This window comes from Chlamydotis macqueenii, chromosome 25 (assembly GCF_036417535.1).
Source record: "Chlamydotis macqueenii isolate bChlMac1 chromosome 25, bChlMac1.mat, whole genome shotgun sequence".
NCBI lineage: Eukaryota > Metazoa > Chordata > Aves > Otidiformes > Otididae > Chlamydotis > Chlamydotis macqueenii.
The window spans coordinates 1,194,667-1,214,809 of NC_141580.1; the positions used below are offsets into that span (position 1 = coordinate 1,194,667).

At 65.0% G+C, this 20,143-nt stretch overlaps 2 protein-coding genes across 7 annotated transcripts in view; one reads left to right on the forward strand and one right to left on the reverse strand.

The window, feature by feature from the left end:
* Positions 1-179: 179 nt before the first annotated feature.
* On the forward strand, positions 180-6,777 carry SNX11 (sorting nexin 11). Of its 6 annotated transcripts, none has more exons than XM_086766935.1 (7): positions 180-246; positions 3,205-3,253; positions 3,517-3,603; positions 3,972-4,072; positions 4,307-4,405; positions 4,589-4,801; positions 5,680-6,777. In XM_086766935.1, the coding sequence occupies exons 2-7, from the start codon at positions 3,233-3,235 to the stop codon at positions 5,819-5,821; spliced, it is 663 nt and encodes a 220-aa protein (XP_086623061.1). In that variant the 5' UTR covers positions 180-246; positions 3,205-3,232; the 3' UTR covers positions 5,822-6,777. The 6 variants fall into 6 exon arrangements, with proteins under 6 accessions (XP_086623061.1, XP_086623064.1, XP_086623065.1 ...); XM_086766938.1 differs by lacking the exon at positions 180-246 and adding an exon at positions 1,135-2,069; XM_086766939.1 differs by lacking the exon at positions 180-246 and adding an exon at positions 2,183-2,550.
* A 2,473-nt stretch (positions 6,778-9,250) lies between these two features.
* SKAP1 (src kinase associated phosphoprotein 1) overlaps positions 9,251-20,143 on the reverse strand; it is a 147,770-nt gene continuing 136,877 nt past the window's right edge. The window contains exons 12-13 of the mRNA XM_086766932.1: positions 9,850-9,959; positions 9,251-9,401 (exon numbers count right to left, since the gene is read on the reverse strand). Of these exons, the coding sequence (XP_086623058.1) occupies positions 9,858-9,959 (102 nt within the window). The 3' untranslated portion in view covers positions 9,251-9,401; positions 9,850-9,857. The remainder of the gene's footprint in view (positions 9,402-9,849; positions 9,960-20,143) is intronic.

The following is a 20,143-nucleotide window of genomic DNA, read 5'->3' on the forward strand; positions in this document are numbered from 1 at the left end:
GCGCTCGGCGCCGCCTTTCCGGTTGGGTCTGTGAGCGCCGCCCCGGTGGGGATCGCGCCGAGGCGTGGCGTGGCCGGGCCCCGCAGAGAGGCGGCCCGCAGCTGAAGGGCCTGGGCCGCGCTCCGCTGCCAGAGGAGGCGGACTACAACTCCCAGCATGCCCCGCACCGGAAGAGGAAACACCGCCCTGGCTATAAGGCAGCCGTACCGCCGCGCCGCTTAAAGGGGCCACGGCCTGCGCTAAGAGGTGAGGGGGCCCCTGAGGGAGGGGCCCGGTGGGGGCAGGCCCGGGCCGCTCGGTGCGGGGCCCAACCGGCGGCGGGGCTCGGGGTGCCCTGGGCCCCGCTCCCAGCCCCTGGCGGGGGATCCGTGGCCCCCGGGGCCGTGGCGGTGGGGCTGGGCCGGGCCTCACCCCGTGCCGCGGCCTCTCCCGGTGGGGCCGGGCCGAGGCCGCGGGGACCGGAGCGGCCGCCTCGTCAGCCCCGAGAGTGGGGCGGGGAGGGCGGCGGCGGGGCCCAGCCCCGGGCCGGTGCTGCTGAGCTGGGCGGGGGGGGGGGCGGCCGGGTTCGGGTTCCCCCCCCGGCGTGGTCGAGCGTCCGGCCCCGGTGTTGCGGTGCGGGGGGCGCTGGGCCGGGTGCGGCCAGCCCCTTCCCGCGGGGGACCGAGGGGTCCCAATTTGGGGTACCTGTCTGGATGGGGAGCCCCTTCCTTCCCGGGTGGGAAAACAACCTCGGAAAATCCTCTCCGGTACCCGCTGCGGACCGCGCAGCCCCGGCCCGACGAGCGAAAGCAGAGACAAACAGGACTCGTTCCCGCTTTTCCTGCCGTGGAGCTCCTCTGTCGGGTTTTCCTCGAAATTCGGAGACTTTTGCGTGGCTGGAAGTCACCCGGCGCGGTGCTGTGCCTGCACGGAGGGACACGACGCCTCGGGCCGCCCGGAGCTGCGTTAACCGTCACTGGCCGGTGCTGCTCAGGGAAGGGGGCTCGCTGCAGGCCCTGCCGTTACGGAGGGGTACAGACCGAGTCGGCCAGGAAGAGAAAAAGCTGGCGAGAGAGAAAAACCCGACACTTTCTCTGTCGGCAGCGTGAGCGCGGGGCCGGGGGAGGCGATCCGCCCGCAGCCGGACCAGCGCCGGGCAGGGAAAGCTGTGAGGCGCCGGGAGCGCGGACGTGGGGCGTCCCTGTGTCCTTCCAGCTAGGAAGCGTTGGAAGCGCGAGCCCTGGAAAAAAAACGCTGGGATGCAAACTGGAGGAAGATGAAACCGAGCCCAAACCGCGGGTCCCGGGGCCCCCTGAACGCAGGCTTTAAGCAAAAGCCCTGAAAGAGGATTTGGTGCAAATGCTTAAAGCTCGCTCAGCGCTGCCTTCGCCGCTGGGTTTAAGTTGATTTATCAAGTTAAGAGCAATTAGCTCCAAGTAAAGCCTAAATAAGATTACGCATTTCTTGGTACCACTGGATGAAAGTGCAGGCAGAAGCCGCGGGCGCTGTCTCTGTCTCCGAGCTCCGATTTCCCCGCAGCCTTTCCACCTCTTCGCCGGCTGCAGAGAGCCGTCTCCCCTCCCCGGCTCTCCCCGCTCTTTGGAGCGCCCTTCAGCAGCTGGGGAATGAAATTCCTCTTCCTGGCAGCCCTCCGCTCTTCCATTAGGCAATTTCTGAGCCTCTCTCTTCTCCCTCCTGCATTTTTAATCTCGGCGGGGCTGTTATGCAGAGCGAGGAGCTTTAAAAGCAACGGGACGGCAGCAGCGTCCCCAGGGGAGGCCGGGGAACGTAATGGTCGAGTTCTGCTGCTGAACTGGTTCTGGCCGGGAGCCCCGGCGCGGGGGAGGATCGGAGCTGCCCCATCGCCACGCTGAGCGGTGACTCATGTCACATTTGGCTCCGTCGCTCCCCTCCGCTCCCGGGGGAAGAATCACGTGCGCTGAAGCATGGCTTGGTGGGTTTTTTTCGGTAGGTTCCCCTTGCCCCCCCGCCCCAGCCCAAATTGGGAACAGCAGCAGCCTGACCCAGCACCAGGGAGCGTTCGGTTACGCGGAGACGTCTTGCAGCGGGCCTGGGACTCTTCTCCGCTGGTGTTAACGATTTCCCTGCTCTCCGGGAGGAGGAACGGGATGGCTGGAGTCTTGCGGAAAGCACCTGCAAACTGGTGGAGCCGGATTTTTAAAGCGTGGTTTGCGGCTCAGCCCCTCCCCGCGTCCCAGCTAAAATTAGAGCTCGGCCTTGCGCCGGAGCGTGGCGACAAAGGCAGGCTTTGCAGCGCGGGCTGGCGCTTGGCAGCTCTCCCGGCCTGAAAGGCGGGGCCCCGCCAACGGGGAGCGGGTGGAGGGGGGAGCGGGTGGAGGGCGGCTTCGCGCCCGTGAGCACGCAGCCGTGCCCCTCGCGAGCCCCGGCCGGGCCGGGCGACGTCCTGCGCTGCCGGTTCATCCCATGGGCTCCGAAACCTCACAAACCATCCCGCAGAGGAGGCGAAACCGGGACGCGCTTGGTCCTCCAGCTCCCCCTGACGAGGGCTCCTGGTCTGTGGGGGGGACTCTGCCTCGGAAGGGTCTCACTGTGCGTTTTTTGGGGGTGTGGGGGGTTATCTCACTGTTACCCCCCGTCCAAGCCCTGGCGCCGTGTTCGCGGTGTCGTTGCAGGACAGGAACGCCTGCCGGAGCACGTAGCGGTGCGGCAAATCGGCTGACACGGTCCGGCAGGACCCGGCAGTGCCGGAGGACGTGGCTGGCGTGGTGCGAGCCCGCCAGCAGCTCGGGGGGCAGCGGGCGCCTCTGCGGCTCCCCGAGCTCCTTGGCCCCGTCCTGTCCCGGGTGGTTACAGCCCGGCTGAGCCGGGCGCCCCGCTCACCTCTGTCTGCGACGCGGGGATTTTTGAGCGCCATTCCGGAAGGCTGCAGGCTGCCCGTGCCTCTCTGGGGGCAAGGGGGGGGCCTGGAGACGAGCCGTGGAGGAAAGAGATGTTGCAGGCTCTGGCTCTGGTCGCTGCACGCTCTCCAACGGGCCACGTTGCCTCGGGGAGATGAGTGCTGGGTGCTCTCTCCCCATGGGTGCTGGATTTGAACGCATCCTCTGTTCCACGGCAGCCGGGCGTGGAGGCAGGGGCTGCGGAGGTGCCCGGGGGGATGCAGGGTAGGTGGGAGAGCCTGGTGTGGTGGTCTGGTCTCACCGAGTTGTTTTTTTTTTTTTTTTTTTTTTTTTTTGCTCTGTGCAGATGTTTCCCGCTGGGCTCTGGCTCTAGGATGTTGGAGAACCAAGAGGAAGTAAGAGCTGTTCCGCCGCGGGTCGGTCTGGCAGCGCCGCAGCGGGGCGGTCTCGGTCAGGGGGCGAGAGGTGCCAAGTGGCAGAGCTTGAGGGGCGGCCGGTGGCAGGGGTGGGAGAGGCTGGAGGTGCCCCGCGCTGCCTGGCCAGGCAAACCAGTGCTCCCAGCGCCCCCGGGAGCCCCTCCGAGCCCTGCGCAGGGGGTGAGGCTGGCGCGGGGCGGAGGGCGCCGCGGCCCCGCGCTCAGGCAGCGTTTGTGCCGCAGGAGCTGACCACGGTGCGCGTTCAGGACCCCCGGGTGCAGAACGAAGGCTCCTGGAACTCCTATGTGGATTATAAAATCTTCCTCCACGTGAGTCGCTCCCGCGGGAGCGGGGCGAGCTGCGGGGCTCGGCCGTGCCGTGCGCGGGGCTGGCGAGCGGAGCTGTGTGGTGGGGACGGAAGGAGCCGTGAACGGGGACCCTCGGCGGCCCACCCTGCCTCCTGCGCCGTCTCCGTGCGGGTCTGAGGCCCGAGCTCTCTCCCCTGGGGCCTGCTCGGGTTCTCCGGGCAGTTTCAGCTCCTCGGACGCTCCCCAGTGCTCTCAGGGGATCCCTGCCTGAGCTCAGGGGTCCGCGCGGGCGAGCTCCTGCCCTCCTCTGCCTTGCTGTCCTCCAATCACAGGGATTGTTTCCATGCTGGGTTTGTTGTTTTGGGTTTTTGTTTTTTTTTTTTTTGCAGACCAACAGCAAGGCCTTTACTGCCAAGACCTCATGCGTGCGGCGCCGGTACCGTGAGTTCGTGTGGCTGAGGAAGCAGCTCCAGAAGAATGCTGGCTTGGTGTAAGCGTGCTCTGTTCTCCCTCCTTCCCCGTCCCGCAGCCGGACGCTGCTTCCCACTGCCCCGGCAGACCCGCGTGAGCTCAGGACAGGCGTGTGCAGAGCCCCAGGCGCCAACACGGGATACCTGAGCTCCTGGGATCCAGCCCGGCGCAAAGCGGGGTCCCGGGTGCTGCCGCGGCGCCCTGCTGCCTCTGTGCCCTGACCCTGGGGCGCCGCTCTGCTCTGTGCCCGCAGGCCCGTCCCAGAGCTGCCCGGGAAATCCGCCTTCTTCGCGGGCAGCACGGATGAGTTCATCGAGAAGCGGAGACAGGGGCTGCAGCAGTTCCTGGAGAAGTGAGTAGGGCGTTTGTGAGGGCTGGTGGGTGGGAGAGGACACGCGGCTCCACTCTCGCTCGGAAGACACTGGCTGTGACGTGGTGGCGGAGGTGCCGACGGTCGCCTGGCGGTGTGGGACACGTCAGCTGGTGGTGGGGCTCCGTGCTCCTGCCTCACTCGCCCTCCTCTCTCCGTGCGCAGGGTCGTGCAGAACGTGGTCCTGCTCTCCGACAGCCGGCTGCACCTGTTCCTGCAGAGCCAGCTCTCGGTCCCCGAGATAGAGGCGTGCGTGCAAGGGCAGGGCCCGCAGACGGTGACGGACGCCATCCTGCGCTACGCCATGTCCAACTGCGGCTGGGCGCAGGAGGAGGAGAGCCGTCCCGCGCTCCTGCCCGGCGGGGACCCGCGCGCCAGGTAACCCGGGGGGGGTGGGGTTATCGCCCCTCGCTGTGCCCGGAGCTGCTCCGTGCCGGAGGGAGCAGGCCCGGCGCCGGCAGTGCTCTGAGGCAGCTGGTGGTTTGCCGTCTCCCCTTGTCGCTGCTGGCAGCCGTGCTCTGGCTCCAGTTTGCTTTGCAACGGTTGGTGCCCGTGCGAGGGGCTCTCACCAGTAGCAAACGGCCTCTGCTGGGAAGAAGAGGAGCTGCCATGCTTTCTAGAGCCCTCTGGATGGGTTTGGGATTTCCCTGGCTGATCCTTGTGACAGTCCTTTGAGGGAACGGAGCCGAGCCGAGGTTTCCCAGCCCGGCACGCCGAGCGGGCAGAATTCCTGGGGTCAGGTGATGGGAGCTGGTTCCAGTGGCCCGTACCACCTTCCAGGCTGCCCGGGAGGGTGACCTGGCCTGGCCGCGGCCAAGGCTTCACAGAAAAGGGCTCAAGTCCCTCACAAGAACTTAAGCTGAGCTTTAGGAAGGTCTTTGGCCGCTTTCCTCCCTTCATCTCTGGGGAGCGAGGAGCCTTTGGAGCTGAGGAAAGCTCCGGCTTTCCGTGCCTCTTGCCTTTGTCCTCGCGGGGGGTTCTGCGACTCCTCGTGCCCGTCGGAGCTTGCTGCGCGCTGGGGCGTTAACCGGGTGTCTCCCGTGGGGCGGCTGCCCACCCTGCAGCCAGCCAGGGTTTTCTGCGCCTGGGGGGGCCGCTGGGAGAGGAGGGTGTCCTCGCTCTGCCGCTGCTGCAGCTCCCCGCAGGAAACTGAGCCAGCGCAGCCGTCGCCCGCGTGTCCGAGTCCTGCGGCGGGCGCGGGGTCCCCTGCCCCTCAGACACGGGCGTTCCCGCTCTGACCTGTTCTGTCCGTCCAGCTGTGCCGGCCTGGGCACCCCGCAGCGTCCCAGCTGCCTGGAGACCTTCCCGTACTGGAGTGACTTCGGCATGGACGACGCCCACTCCGACAGCCCGGAGGAGCCGGCTGAGCCCTCGGGCGGACGGCGGGAGATGCAATAAACGGCTCCAGCGACCTCGCCTGCCTTCCCCAGGACCTGCAGCCCTCGCTGGAAGAGGAGCCGCTGCGGAACCAGAGGGATGCCCAGGCTGGCGGGACTGGGGCTGCGCTGGGAACGCGGCCGTGGCCCGGGCTCACGTGCTCTCTCCCGGCCGACTCTCCGCTGTCCTTGGCGTCCCAGCCGGCGCGTTCGTATCGCTCTTCTCTCTGGAGAGGAATCTAGTGGTTAGCGAAACCCGTGTTTGTCGTCCCCACAGCCTGCGCTCTGTGAGCAGAGCAGCAGCGGGGCTCAGCGAGGCTCCGTGCTCTCGGCACGGCCCTGGCGCGGGGCGGGGGGCTACACCGGCTCTCGGCCGGCGGGAGGGAGGAAGGCTTTCCTCGGCTGGGAGCAGGGGCTCTCTTCAGCGTCCCCCACGTTCCCCTCCGCGCTGCGGGCCGGGCAGGCTGCCTTTCCCCAGCGACGGCGGCGCGGGGCAGCTCCTGGGCGGGATGGTCTCAGCTGCGCGGAGCCGCGGCCCGCGGGTGGGTGCAGATATCCGCACCTGGGGGGCTCCTGGCACAGCGCTCGCCCCACACGTCACCCGTGGCTGGGACCAGCAGGGATGAGCTTCCGCGCGGGAGCACGGGGCAGGGGAACAAGTCGGTGGGGGGGTGGGGGGCGGTTTGTCCCCCCTGCGCTTTTGAGGGGATGCCCCTTCCGGAGGGGGCTCCTTCCTTGCACACCGGGGAATTGGGGGGGGGGGGCTCACAGCCAGGACCCACTTTGCTGGAAACAGGAGGAGCGTGCGGCTCCCTTGGAGCCAGCGTCCGGCCGTGCTTGGGCTCTGGCCACTCTTGACGCCTCCCGCTGCGCCCTCCTGCACCTCTTCCTTCCCTCCCCCCCCGCCCCGCCCCAGCACTGGTGACGGCAGAGCCGACGCGCTCTGACTTGAAATAAAAAAACGAAGTAGAGGAGACTCACTGGTGGCTGGCAACGCGCGTCCTCGCTGCGTGGGTGGCGGGAGCCGAGCTGCGGCTGAGCTCGTTGCGGATAGGCGGATTTGGGGAAAAGGGGGGGTTACGGCGCCGCACTGCAGGGCTGGAGCTGCTGAAACCGCGGGGGCTGACCCTGCCCCGGCAGCGGAGGGGTCCCCGGGGCCAGCACGGGACGCTAGCGACCGCCCCGGGGTGCGGGCAGGACTGAGGGGGTCGCAGCTCGGCCTCTGACGCGAGTTTGGCAGCGCTGGGCCCGGCTGCCGGGGGGGGGGGGGGGGGGGTCTTGTTCCCCACGCGGGGGCCGGGATGCATCGGAAGGGGGAGGGAGGGCTGGAAACCCGTCGAGGCACAACCGAAATGTCAGGAGAAGTTCATGGCGAAGGCTGACAGATGCTGGCGCGACGGAGCGCGGCGGCCATTGGCTGCCCCCCCCCCGCCCCCCCATCCATATTCATGTCAAATTCACAAGCGTGCGGCTCCGAATGGCGCAGCTGCGAGGCCGGCTGTGCCCGCGGGCCGTGCCCGCGCCCACGGACCCGCGCCCACGGACCCGCGCCCACGCGCGGCCCTTGCCTGCGCACAGCCTCACGCCGGCAACGTGCCTCCCCCCTCCCCCGGCTCCCTCCCGCCACGCTTTGCACCCCGCGCTCGGGCTGCCGCGCCCGCGTCCTCCTCTCGACGCCTCGCCGGCCCCGGGTCCGGCCTCCCACGGCGGATTTGGGGAGGGCAGCCCGTGGGGGCTGCTGCGAGCGAGGGCTGCGTCCCCTCTCCCGCCTCCTCGCAGGGTCCCGTGGCGCCCATGCGTCCCCCCGCTCGCGGGCGCAGCCCCGCTGCCGGCCGGGTTTCGGAGCCAGGCGGAAATTATTTTTAGCGGCTTCGCAGCGCTGTCAGGAAAACAGTGACTCAGAGGCCGCGGCGGCGGCGGGGGGGAAGCTCGCGGGGAGCTGCGCCGCCCTGGGCTGGGGGGGTCCCGCCTGGGCGGCACCGCGTGGGGCAGCTTTGGGGTGGGGGGGTCACAGTCCCTTCTGCCACACGTGGGGACTCAGCCCCTCCGTAGCCCGACGCCCGCGGGCGATGCTGCACCGGAGGGGGGGTTTACGGCAGCGGGTGAGGCACGGAGCCGCCACCCCGTCACCCTGCGGGGTCAGGGAGGCGGCAGGCACGCGGAGCTGCTGGGGGTACCCATCCCCCCCGCCCCCCGCCACCGCGCAGCAGGCGAGGCTGGCTGGGCCCCGCGCCCTCGCGGCCTGGCACGGCGCTCCCCTCCCCAGCGCCTGCCGGGGAAACCCAGCCCTGCCGCTTGGCCACGGGCCCGGCTCCCCGACAGCGCGGCCTCGGCGCCCTCAGCCAGGCTGGCGCCCAAATCCGTGCAAACAAACCGGGGTGCTCATTCCCACCCCCCCCCCCCACCCGCGCCCCCCCACCTTACACAGCACAGCGCAACGTGGGGGGGGGGGGGGGGGGGGTCGTGCTCTGACCGGGGCTGGAGCAGCCTGTGCTCGGCCGCAGCGTTCTGCTCCTGTGCCGGCCTCCCACACCTCTTCAGCCTCCACTTTCCCCAGCCTCTACTTTGCGTTCGGCCTCCCATGCCTTGTTGGCCTCCCACACCTTGTCAGCCTCCACTTTCCACAGCCTCTACCTTGCTTTCAGCCTCCCACCCCTTGTCAGCCTCCCGAACCTGTCCTGGGCGCGGTGCTCAGGGATGGGGAAACGGAGACGGGAGCGCTGAGCATCGCGCCGAGGGGCAGAGCGTCCCCCCCCCGGGTGCCCGGATCTCCGTGCCCCGGCACCGGCTGCCGTGGCCGCTCTGGGGTCGCCCCCGCTGCGGGGAGCCGGGGCTGGGGGAGCCGCTCCGCAGGGATTTGAGCCCAGCTGAGCTCCGGGCCTCCCCAAACCCCCCTCACACCAAAAAACCGCCCCGTGCGAGGTGCCCCCGTGGGCGCGAGCGAGAACCTGGCAATGGGTGGGCTCGGCCGTGTCCCCGCAGCCCCCTGTGTGCCTCGGGGGTCCCGCGGGGTCTCCCCACTCGTGCCTGGCCCCCAAACACCCGCGCAGCCGGCCGCGCCCCGGCCTCGCCCCGCGGGCGATGCTCCCGTTCCGCCGCCGCCGCCCGAGGGCTGGTGGGTGCTGGGGGGCTGCTCGGGCGCAGCCCAGGGGATTTGGGCACCCTCCCCGGGAAGGCTGCGGTCAGCAGGTACTTACCACCATCTAGCGGCCCTTCAGCCAAGTGCGGGAGGAGGAGGAGGATGAGGAGGATGCGCTGGGTTCATCCTCAGTCGTGGGCTGGGATGGGCCCGGCGCAGGGGGGCTCCGGGGATGCTCAGAGCCAGGGCGGGGGGCGAGGGGCCGCTGCCCGCGCCCAGCTCCGGCTCCAGACCCGCAACGAAGCCCGCAGCAGCCGAAGGTGGGGAGGAAAATGGCTTTATTTTGGGCTGCCAGCCCCCCGCGCCCCCGCCGTGCCCCCACAGCACCGCGGCGCAGAGCGGGGGTCCCGGGCAGCGCGCGCCGGCGGGGTGACGGGACGCGGGGTCTCTTCGTGCGACGAGCCTGGGGCTGGCGCTGAGGAGGGTCTCGCCGCTTTCTCAGCGTGGCCAGGGAGAGAGGCACCTGGATTTGGGAAGGGGGAGAGACACGGGTGACGGTGGGGAAGGGGACATGGAGACGCAGGCCGGGACTGACGCGGCCTCGCACGTCGGCGACTCCCGCTTCCCCAGCCCTGCTCCGTGACTCAGTTTCCCCATCGGCCAGGAGCCCCCGCAACGGGTTTTGTCTGGGAGAGAACAGCACGGCGCACGCAGCGCCTGGTGTCGGCGTGGGTGTCACAGCTGGCGACACGCAGCCCCCGGCTCTGGCGCAGGCCCCCCGTGGTCCGAGCCCATCGCTCCGGCGGAGCCTGAGGGGCTGGGAATCCAGGGAGGGACACGGGGCAGGGTGGCATCGTCCCTGAGCTGCTCCCACGGAAACGGAGACCAGGAGACGGAGCCAAAGGCTGGGGCACCCCAGGATGGGGGGGGGGGGGGGGGAAGGGGGTGCACCCCGGGGTGCCAGCTCTCACCTGGGTCCTCATCGCTCCTCCAGGTCGTAGGCGGCCGCCAGGTAATCCTTGGGGACGATCCCCACGGCCTCGCCGAGCTCCCCGACCCACCAGCCGTACACGTTGTACTCCTGGGGAGACGCGGCGCGGGGGGCGCGGGTTTGGGCCTTCCCTGCGCCCACAGAGGGCAGCCCCCGAGCTCCCACCAGAAAACACCCCTGTCCCACCTCTCCCCCGCGTAAATCCCCTCCCGAGCCCCCTCCTTCCTCCTGCCCCGCTCTCCCCTTCGCCTTGGCTCCCGTGGGGCTTGCTGGGAAACTCAGCATTTCATTCACACCTGGTGTTTTGGGGCATTTCGGGGTATTTTGGGGCATTTTATTTACAGGTAACAACCCTCAGGACGTCCCAGGCTCCAGCCTGGAGCTCTCTGAAGCCCCTCCAGCCGCCTCGTGCCTGGGTGACCTGTCCCTTCCCCAAATTTACGTGATTTTCCCTCTGACAGCAGATATTAGAGAAAACCTCCACCCCCCGTGCAAGCAAGAGGAGGAGCTAGCACACGCAGGCTTATAAAGTTGGCCATCAAAATAAAATATTTTTTTCTTTTCTTTTTTTTTTTTTTTTTTTTTTTTAAGGAGACGTTGAAGGCGATGGGCACAGCAGCCCGTCCCATCCCGTCCCCCCACGCGAGCGCTGACCCCCGCCGTGCCCGGCTGGGACATTTATTGGGTGCCTGGGCTCACCCCTACTTTGCGACAGGGAAACGGCTTTTCCTGGGAGAGGGGCTGAGCATCACCAGGGACGGGCACGGATCCCAGCGCTCCCAGCTCTGCAGGCGGTGCTGCCGGAGCCGGAGCTGGGAAAGGGTCCCGGGAGTCCCAGCCCTCCCCGGGACGGGATCCCGATGCTCCCCGGAGACCCACACCCCAGTGAACAGCACTGAGCCCCCCGCGACGCTGCTGGAAAGGAAGGAGCGGGGAGGGATTGTGGGGAAAAACAAAAAATCCTGCTGCAAAACCAGAAGGAAAAACAAAATATTTGGGTTTTGGGTTCATTGACCGGGGAGCAGAGGGGCCGAGCCGCACCCCAGGCACCGCGGGGACCCCCAGCCTCCGCTCCCCCCTCCCAGCTCCGCCGCAGCCTGAACGCTACGAGGTATTTTAAAATAATTTCTGCTTTGACGAATTGCCGGGTAGCCCGCCGCCGCTCGTAATCCGAGGGAGGAAAATGCAAATGCGAGCCAGCCGCGAGCGCGCGGCGCCCGGCGTTCCTTCCACCGCGCGGTGCCAGGAAGAATTAAAACAACATTAAACTCCCAGCCATAATGTTTAAGTCCTCGTTTCCAAGTGCCAAATTGCACCGCTCTGGATCATACAGATGTTCGTTAATTATGCTAATTTTTATTAAACTATTAAAAGGAGGAGCGTGCTGGCACGGCGAGGCAGAGCCCAGTGCAGGGTGAACTCTGCTCTCGTCTGGAGATGCTCATTTACGTCCCGGTGCCCGATACCGGGTTTCGGGGGGGTGGGGGGCGAGGAGGAGGAGGGAGCTGGAGGATGGTTTTGCTGGAATCCACCTAATTACACGCTAATGGGGCCTCTGCGCTCCGTACCTGATGGACTGGGAGAGTAATTTAGCCGAGACTTTACAGAGGGGACTAAAAACCCACGGATCGGGAAGATAATCGCTCCGGCGAGGGCGGTGGGCCCCGAGCGTGCCGGTGCGGCGGCACCGGGAACGGGGAGGGGGATGCTTGGCGCCCCCCGCCCGCTCGACCTCCCTCGGGTGCCGCGCGGCGGGAGCGTGCTGCCGGACCCCGCGCCGCAGCAGGGCCAAGCCAAATGGGACCCCAGCGCCCTTCCCAGGCTGGCACCTAACGGGGAACTGGATTTGGGGGTCACCCCAACACGCCGCTGGCCACCGTCCCAGCCCAGCCATCCTCTCCGCGGCCTCTACGCGCTCCGCTCCCAAAATGCCGCGGTTTTTCTCTCCGAAGGAGGAAAACCCCTCAGAGCACCTCTCCACATCGCGTTCCCGAGCTGCCCAGTGCCGAGCGATCCCGAAGCAGACGCTCGTTCAGATAATCGCCCGCAACCGGGGCTGTTACGGCGGGCCGGTGCGCAGGGCCGTGCAAAGCTTTCTGCTGCTCGTCGCCATCGACGGGGGAGAGGGAAAATGGGGAAAAACCACCGAGACGACACCACAACACGCTTTCTCTCCCTGCCTCGCACCGCGGCTCCTCCAGCACCGCCCAGGAGAGACGATGCTCTTCCCAGGAGCGGGAACGCGGAGGCCCTGAAGGACCCCGCCGCCGATTCCCCCCGTCCACATCGGGAGGGACGTCCCGCAGCCCAAGCCTGTGGTCACTGAGGCAGCGACAGGAACGTGGCCAACCACCCTCGGGCGGACAACCGCCCCGTGGGACCCTGAACACGCAGCCACCTCCCTCCAGCAGCGCTTCCCCTGCTCCACTGAGCCCGAATCGTCCCGTTCCGCGCCCCTCGCCCAGGCTGTCCCCGCGCGCCGCAGGGATGGGATTTACTCCCCACTGGCGCTCCCGAGCCCTCCTCGCCACCGCGCGCCCTCGCCAGCCCTCGTAAACAACCCCGCCGGGCTCGGGGAAGGCCATCCATCACCCCCGTCTCGCGCAGGAGATCGATGACGCTTTGATGGATGCCGAAGGAAAAGCCAATCAGTCAGGGACTTATCGGTTTATGATTGCTGGGTCCCATTATTAGTGCTTGTGTGCCATACATTATTGTTAGGAAAATGGAGGGATCTAATTCATAGATGAGGTATGGCGGGCGCGCGAGGGGTCGGCTGACACCGGGAGTTTTATACCAGGTCAGCTATACATCTATTTACCTCGAAAAGCAGCCGGGAGCTGCGGCGAGCTCGGAAATCCAGGAGCTACCTGTCCTTGGGGGATTGGGAACCGGCGGCAGCTGAGGGACGCGGCTGGGAACGCCATTTCCTTGGCACAGCACCCAGCCTGGTGCACGGAGATGCTAATTATTGGGGTGCTCACCCCTCACTTCAGATCCCAGCCTGCCACTACCTGCCCACGCTGGGCTTTTGTAGGGTAAAGTCCTAAAAAACCAAATTATTTCCACTTGTGTCTAACGAGTCAATTCCCAGCTGCTGGGAGGAGCTGAGGACACACAGCTGGGACCCACCAGGGTCTGTGTGTCCCATCCCACCGGGGTCCGTGTGTCCCATCCCACCAGGGTCTGTGCGTCCCATCCCACCGGGGTCTGTGTGTCCCATCCCACCAGGGTCCGTGTGTCCCATCCCACCGGGGTCCGTGTGTCCCATCCCACCAGGGTCTGTGTGTCCCATCCCACCAAGGTCCATGTGTCCCATCCCACCGGGGTCCGTGTGTCCCATCCCACCAGGGTCTGTGTGTCCCATCCCATCGGGATCCGTGTGTCCCATCCCACCAGGCTCCCAACACTCCGGCCCCAGGGGAAGAAGCTGACAGGCGTGAGGGGCTCAGAGCAAGCACTACGAAGGGAGAGGGAGGGAGAGGAAGGTGATGGTCCCCAGCTGGGGAAGGCCAGGCAGAAATGACCACCTGGGCCCGAGGAGGCACGTGGGCAGTTTTGGGAAGGATGACAGCACAGCTCGTCCTTGAGATGAGTTCATAGAATCACAGAAGGGTTTGGGTGGGAAGGGAACGTTAAAGCCCACCCAGCCCAACCCCCCTGCCAGGAGCAGGGACATCTCCAACCACGTCAGGTTACTCAGAGCCCCAGCCAACCTGGCCTGGAACATTTCCAGGGATGGGACATCCACCGCCTCTCTGGGCAACCTGTTCCAGTGCTCCACCACCCTCACAGTAGAGAATTTCTTCCTCATACCCAAGCTCTCAGGCTTTCCTTTGGGAGATCGGCTTGATCGAAGGTGTCCAGGCGTTGGTCATCTCCCCTCAAAAACAAGCGAGCACCCAACCAGGCAGCACCACGCACCGAGGGTGGCCTGGCTTGGGGGTTCCAACACGGCCGGGGCAGCAGGGACACACGTCCCCTCGGGTACCCCGGTCGGCTCCCCGCCAGGACACCGCGGCCAAGGCGGGGACGGTGCGGGGGACGCGTGGCTGGGACAGCCGGCCGGCGGCGGCGGCCGGTGCGGTGCGATAGCGGGCAGAAGGTGAGGCTGGAGCCCCGCCGAGCCGGGAGACAATAGCGGCGGCAGCATCCGCGCTGCGGCGCTGACGGCATCGCGAGCCCGTGTGAAACCGCCGTATTAATATTTATTCCACGAAGCGCGCGGCTCCCGGCTCTGCGCGCCTCCGCCGCGCTCTGACCGCAGTACCAACCCTCGGGCACCGCAAACACAATTTGAAAACAATGTGACGGAAATGTTTAATCTGCTCAGCCCATCTGTGCTGCGTATTTCTCCAGATCTCCCTGAGAGAGGCGCCTTCGGATCTCCACATTGCCTTTAATATTCTCCTAAATCACCTCCCCGGCGCACTTCAAGGGCCATTGCTACAATATCACAGGTTCATCGAGAGTGCACGGGAGGAGGGGGCTGCGGGGAGGGGAGCGCGAGGGACGGGGGTGTCGGCTGGGATATTTTTTATTTGAAAATATTTCCCAGGGACCGTGTCCCTGTGCCCCTCGGACAGGCGAGCGAGAGGAGAGAAAAAAAAAAAAAAAAAAAAAGAGGAGGGGGAAAATCGGAGGGAAGTTATTGTGCTGTTGCTGGGAGGCGATTAGCGAGGCTGTTTAGAAGCAAACAGGCTGGAATGGAGCAAAAATCATTTCCAAAGAATCGCTTTTATTAATCTCCTTCCTCGGCCGCTGGCTTTCGTGTGCGGCTGCCGCTATTCCTCTCTCCGGAGGGCCCCATCCTGCTCCCGGCTTTGCATGCAAAACAGACGTGGATGCTCGGACTGGGGGGGACACCCCATGCTCCTGAGTCCCCCCACCCTGGCACAGCTGTGACCTAGGGCTCAGCTGCATCCCCGCTCCCTGCCTCAGTTTCCCTGTCGCACCGAGGCCGATCCCCCCACATGGCCTTTCAACAGCTGAAGGCGGCTTTCAACAAAGATGGGCTCAGGCTTTTTAGCAGGGCCTGTAGCGATAGGACAAGTTTTAAACTAGAAGAGGGCAGGTTTAGGCCGGATATAAGGAAGAAATATTTTACGCTGAGGGTGGTGGAGCACTGGAATGGGTTGCCCAGAGAGGCGGTGGATGCCCCATCCCTGGAAACGTTCCAGGCCAGGTTGGCCGGGGCTCTGAGCAACCTGATCGGGTTGGAGATGTCCCTGCTGCTGGCAGGGGGTTGGGCTGGGTGGCCGTTAACGGTCCCTTCCCACCCAAACCCTTTCGTGATTTCTATGATTCTATTTCCACCAGGAGACCCCGCTCCCTCCCTGGGCTGCTGGGTGCTGCCACCCCCAAACCACCCCACAGATGTGCGTGGGATGCCGGGGGTGCACGGGCTCCAGGGGTCCACGAGGGGTACACAGGGTGCAGGGGGGATGTGTGGGATACAGGGGGTGCACGGGGTCCGGGGCTGTGCAGGGTCCAGGGGGGAGTGTGTGAGGTCCTGGCATACGTGGGGTCTGGGGGGTGCAAGAGTGCGTGGAGGTCGGGGCGGGGTGCGCGGGGTGCGGGGGGGGGCGCGGGGTCCGGGGGTGCAGCAGGGTTACAGGGGAAGGATGCACGGGTTGGGCGGGGGGAGCTCGGGCCGGCGTTGCATCCCCCGGCGTTGCCATGGCAGCCGCTCGCGGCTTGGCTTCCTGCATCCCCGGGGGCCGGCGCAGCCGGATCCACCTGCTCCTCCCGACCCCCGGCGGGGTCAGCGCCAGGTCGGCAGAATAAATGAAGGCGCGCACTAATGATGTGTTTGCGGGCTGTTTATGCTCTCCGTGTGTCAGGGGCACTCACATTTAGAGAGCTCATTATGGCTGCAATTAGACTGCACCATTGCTAGATATTTAACTCCTTTTTCTTTTAAATTAGCATTTTAATAACGTGCTTTGAGCAGGGGAAACAAAATGACCATTTTTCACGGACAAACTTCCTTCGCTGTAGGTGCAACTTTAATGGCAAAGTTGCAAGGGAGGTAAAACGAGCCCAGACCCGTTCCCTTCCCACCTACCCCTGCCCTCGCCTCCGAAAAAAAAAAAACCCGGGAGATTTTTATTTGCTTTATCGCACACTCCATTTCCTAAATTTGTTCTGCAGCCAATTATTTTCGCCTTTAAAGTCCTGAACGCTCACGCCTGATGAAAACGAGCAGCCATCTGAGTTGAAACCCTGCCTGTGACCGGCGAGGAGGGCTCGCGATAATTGCGTACACGTGCGCGTGCACGCGCGCGTGCGAGGAGCCAGCCGGCCATCCACCCATCCGTCCATCCATCCACCCATCCACCCATCTGTCCATCCATCCATCCATCCACCCATCCGTCCATCCATCCATCTATCTGTCCATCCGTCCATCCCCGAGCTGCGAGAGGGGACTGAGGGGATGCGGACGGGAGCAGCCAGTGCCGACGATGCGATGGGCATCGTCAAAAAATCTTTACCCAGCGACGCCCGGGACCGCTTCCCCACCAAGGTCGCCGCAACCGTTTCCCCTTCAGCTGGGCTGGCGGGCCGGGGGCAGGTGGAGGGGGCGATGGGGACAGCCGAGGGGCTGCCTGCGGCCGCGGTGCCACAAGGAGGGACGGGACCAGCGCAGGGGCTGCGGCGAAGGCGGTGGCTCCGTGACTTTACCAAGAACGTGCCGAAACGCCCGTTTTCTTCGCACCCGCTCCACAAAACCTGACCGCAGCCAGCCTGCGCGTCGCGCCTGCCTCCCTCCGTTAGGGTTTGTGCTCCTAATTAACTGATGCCCCAAACCGCCCACCTTTCCCCCACGGATCGCTGCGAGGGCCGCGGGGAGGGGGCGAGGGACACACGGGGTGAGTGCGTCTGCTGCTGCCGGGGTGGGAGAGGGACCCGAGCTGGGACAGGGGATCACCGGGAGCGGGTGCCCCCTCCACCCCAGCCCCTTTCCGTAACGCCCGGCAGCCCCCAGACGCCCCAGGTCAGGACCAGGAGCCAACGCCGGGACCCCCCGGTGCCCCGTGCAGCCGAAATCACAGCGAGGGTCCCGGCTGGGTGGGGAACTGGAGCAGGGGGAGGGCAGGAGAGGCACAGCCTTTGCGAGAACGAAGCTTTCCACGTTTCCTCTGCTGCCTCCGCTCAGCCGTACCGCAGACCGCGCCGCTCCGTAAGCACAATCCGGGTAGCGCAGGCAATCATTTGGTGATAGCTACCCCAGGACATATCTAGATACACTTCTGTTATTTTAATTAAATACTGCATTATGGTTTGTGACAACTCCATCGCTACGGCACAAATGAATTCGGAATTAAAGTCTTACTTAGGCATTCCACTACCTCCCCCCCTCCCCTCCACCCCTCCGTGGTAGGAAGCGAAAGGCCATAAAATCAAGATGTTTGTTCATTTACAGATGGAGCAGCTTGGAAAAGGGGAAAAAAAAAAAAAAAAAGGAGGAGAGGCGAGACGGTGCAGAAGCGAGCGCAAAACACGGGCGGCTTGCGAGCATCCCAGGGCGGAGGGGAGCACAAACGGGGGACGCTGGACGGTAACGGTGCGCGTTAGTGTTAGCGTCATCCCCCAACCCGGCTCCTCCGCACGCCCCGGCCGCGGGATTTCTACGCCGCCCGCGATTCTCATTTTTGACTCTTGATTTGCACCTGCTGCGGGGAGGACGAAGCGCTGGAAGTCTGGGACCTTTGGGGATCGGTCCGTGGGAAGGGACGGCGGCGGCGCAGAGGCTGAGTTACGGCAAAGGGAAACTTTCGATTTTCTGCCCGGGCCTGGGAGCTTCAATTCCGTCCGTCTATTAACTCGTCCCTAATGAAACCAGACCGAACGTGACATTTCGCAATAGAACCGCTTTAAATGTTACCACGTCAATTGGCTTAAATGTTACCCGCGCCTCATGAACCGGGAGATGGTTTTATAATTATCTCCGTCTCTCGCTAACGAACAAAGATCTCTCCTGTCTGCTGGTATCGTGCGTTAGCAAAGGTAGCGCGGGCGCCCGCTCGAAACGCGGGTGCTCAACAGGCGCGGGCCAACCGAAACCGTGAGGGCGGCGGCGGCCGCTCCCCTCCTGGCAAGCCCATGCTGGATGTCAAACCTTCCCGAGCGGATTTGCACCCCCAGGTCCCCTCTCGTTCCCTCTTTTCCCAGTTAAGCACCTCTCAAATCAGAGCGAGCGCATCCACCCGCCCGCGCACGCAGGCGCGTACACGCGGAACACGCGGATCTGCGGAACCACGACCACGACCAGGCTCCGCTTTAACATTTCCCGTCGCCACCACCCCAGGTGAAATTCCCACTTTTACAGAATAATCTAGGAAATCGTTGGGCTTTTAACGGTGGAAACACAAAGCTGCTTTTTTTTTATTATTTTTTTTTTTCTTTGCCACCCGTTTGAAGCAGGGCATGGCAGCCAACGTCCCCCCCACCCCACCTCCCCGGCAGATTACCGAGGGGCTCGTTACTCCATCTCTGCCTAATAAAGGCAGAGGCGGCTCTGGAGGAGCTGCTGGTGATAACACTGCCTTTGGAAAATGAAAGGATTGTCACACTTAAAGACACAAATTTCCCCCGTAATATATTCGAATGGAAACCTCTGAATCCAATACTACACGGGCATACCTAATAAATTCACAATATTTCAGCCTCAACAGCCTACAACGCTTCGTTTTAAAGATTTATGTGGTAAAAAATTACTCGGTGATGAATACAGTTTATTCTGCGCGGTATTGGAGGGTATGAGGAATTAAAGCTCTGTCTTTAACAGTGAATTTATTATTACCTCTGTCGGAGCCGGAGTCTTTAACAGCGTTTGTTATAAATTCCCGTGCCAAATAAACAGTCAGGGTGCGCCTTAAACCCTCACCCCCCCAGCAGAGCCACGCGCCAGCCCGCGAGAAGTTCACGGGTCAGGGGGCAACGCCGCAGCATCCCCCCGAGACGGGCACGGGGCCACCACGGCCGTGGGGAGGGGCCCCGCGTGTCCCTGGCACGGCCACCGCCGCCCCACGGGGACCAGGGTCACCCACTGCGCAGGGCAGGGCGGGGGCGAAAGCAGCGGAGCTCGGGGCAAAATTTGGGCTGCAGCAATGGGGATGTGTGGATAGCACCCGTGGGTGGGGCACAATTCGGGACGCAGCATCAGGGATGCGTGGGTGAGCCTCCACGGATGGGGCAAATTTGGGATGCAGCATCAGGGACGCGCGGACGAGCCTCCCCGGATGGGGCAAATTTGGGATGCAGCATCAGGGACGTGTGGGTGAGCCTCCCCGGATGGGGCAAATTTGGGACCCAGCATCAGGGACGCGCGGACGAGCCTCCCTGGATGGGGCAAATTTGGGATGCAGCATTAGGGACGTGTGGGTGAGCCTCCCTGGATGGGGCAAATTTGGGATGCAGCATTAGGGACGCGCGGGTGAGCCTCCCCGGATGGGGCAAATTTGGGATGCAGCATCAGGGACGTGTGGGTGAGCCTCCCCGGATGGGGCAAATTTGGGATGCAGCATCAGGGACGCGCGGGTGAGCCTCCCTGGATGGGGCAAATTTGGGATGCAGCATTAGGGACGCGCGGGTGAGCCTCCCCGGATGGGGCAAATTTGGGATGCAGCATCAGGGACGCGCGGACGAGCCTCCCTGGATGGGGCAAATTTGGGATGCAGCATCAGGGACGCGCAGATGAGCCTCCCCGGATGGGGCAAATTTGGGATGCAGCATCAGGGACGCGCGGACGAGCCTCCCTGGATGGGGCAAATTTGGGACGCAGCATCAGGGTTGCACGGGCGCTGGGCATCATCGGCGCCGCCTCCCCGGCGCGCGGCCACCCTTTTGTCCTAGCCTGCGACGGGTGTCCCCTCATTTATAAAAATTACCTGGGAGGAATGAGGCTGCCAGGGGCTTGTTCTGGACGATTGGTTCCCGCCGGGGGGGCGAGGGGGCCGGCGGGGGAAGGATGGCCCTCTCTTGAATTTGACCGGTGGGTGACCGTTGCCTTCCAGCTGACCCCGCCGTCCCATCCCCGTCCCTCCCGACTCGGGAGCCTCCCGGAGGGGTTATTAATGGGAGTCGAACACCGTCGAGCCCCGGGGGCCCATCTCCGCAGCCCCCATCCCATCGGAGACCCGCAGGGGGGTGCTGAGCCCACCGCCCCGGGATGCAGCTGCGCGCTGAGCCCCGACCGGACTCATTACACCTGTGCTCCATCACCCCCGAGGTGCACGGGGGGGGGAGGAGGGGGGGCCGTGGCCACCCCC

Excerpts from the sequence above, each read along its gene's own strand:
- SNX11 (XM_086766934.1), top strand. The coding sequence starts at position 3,116 with ATGCAGGGTAGGTGGGAGAGCCTGGTGTGGTGGTCTGGTCTCACCGAG. Across the intron at positions 3,254-3,516 it reads TGTTGGAGAACCAAGAGGAA|GAGCTGACCACGGTGCGCGT; the intron begins GTAAGAGCTGTT and ends TTTGTGCCGCAG. Across the intron at positions 4,073-4,306 it reads CAGAAGAATGCTGGCTTGGT|GCCCGTCCCAGAGCTGCCCG; the intron begins GTAAGCGTGCTC and ends CTGTGCCCGCAG.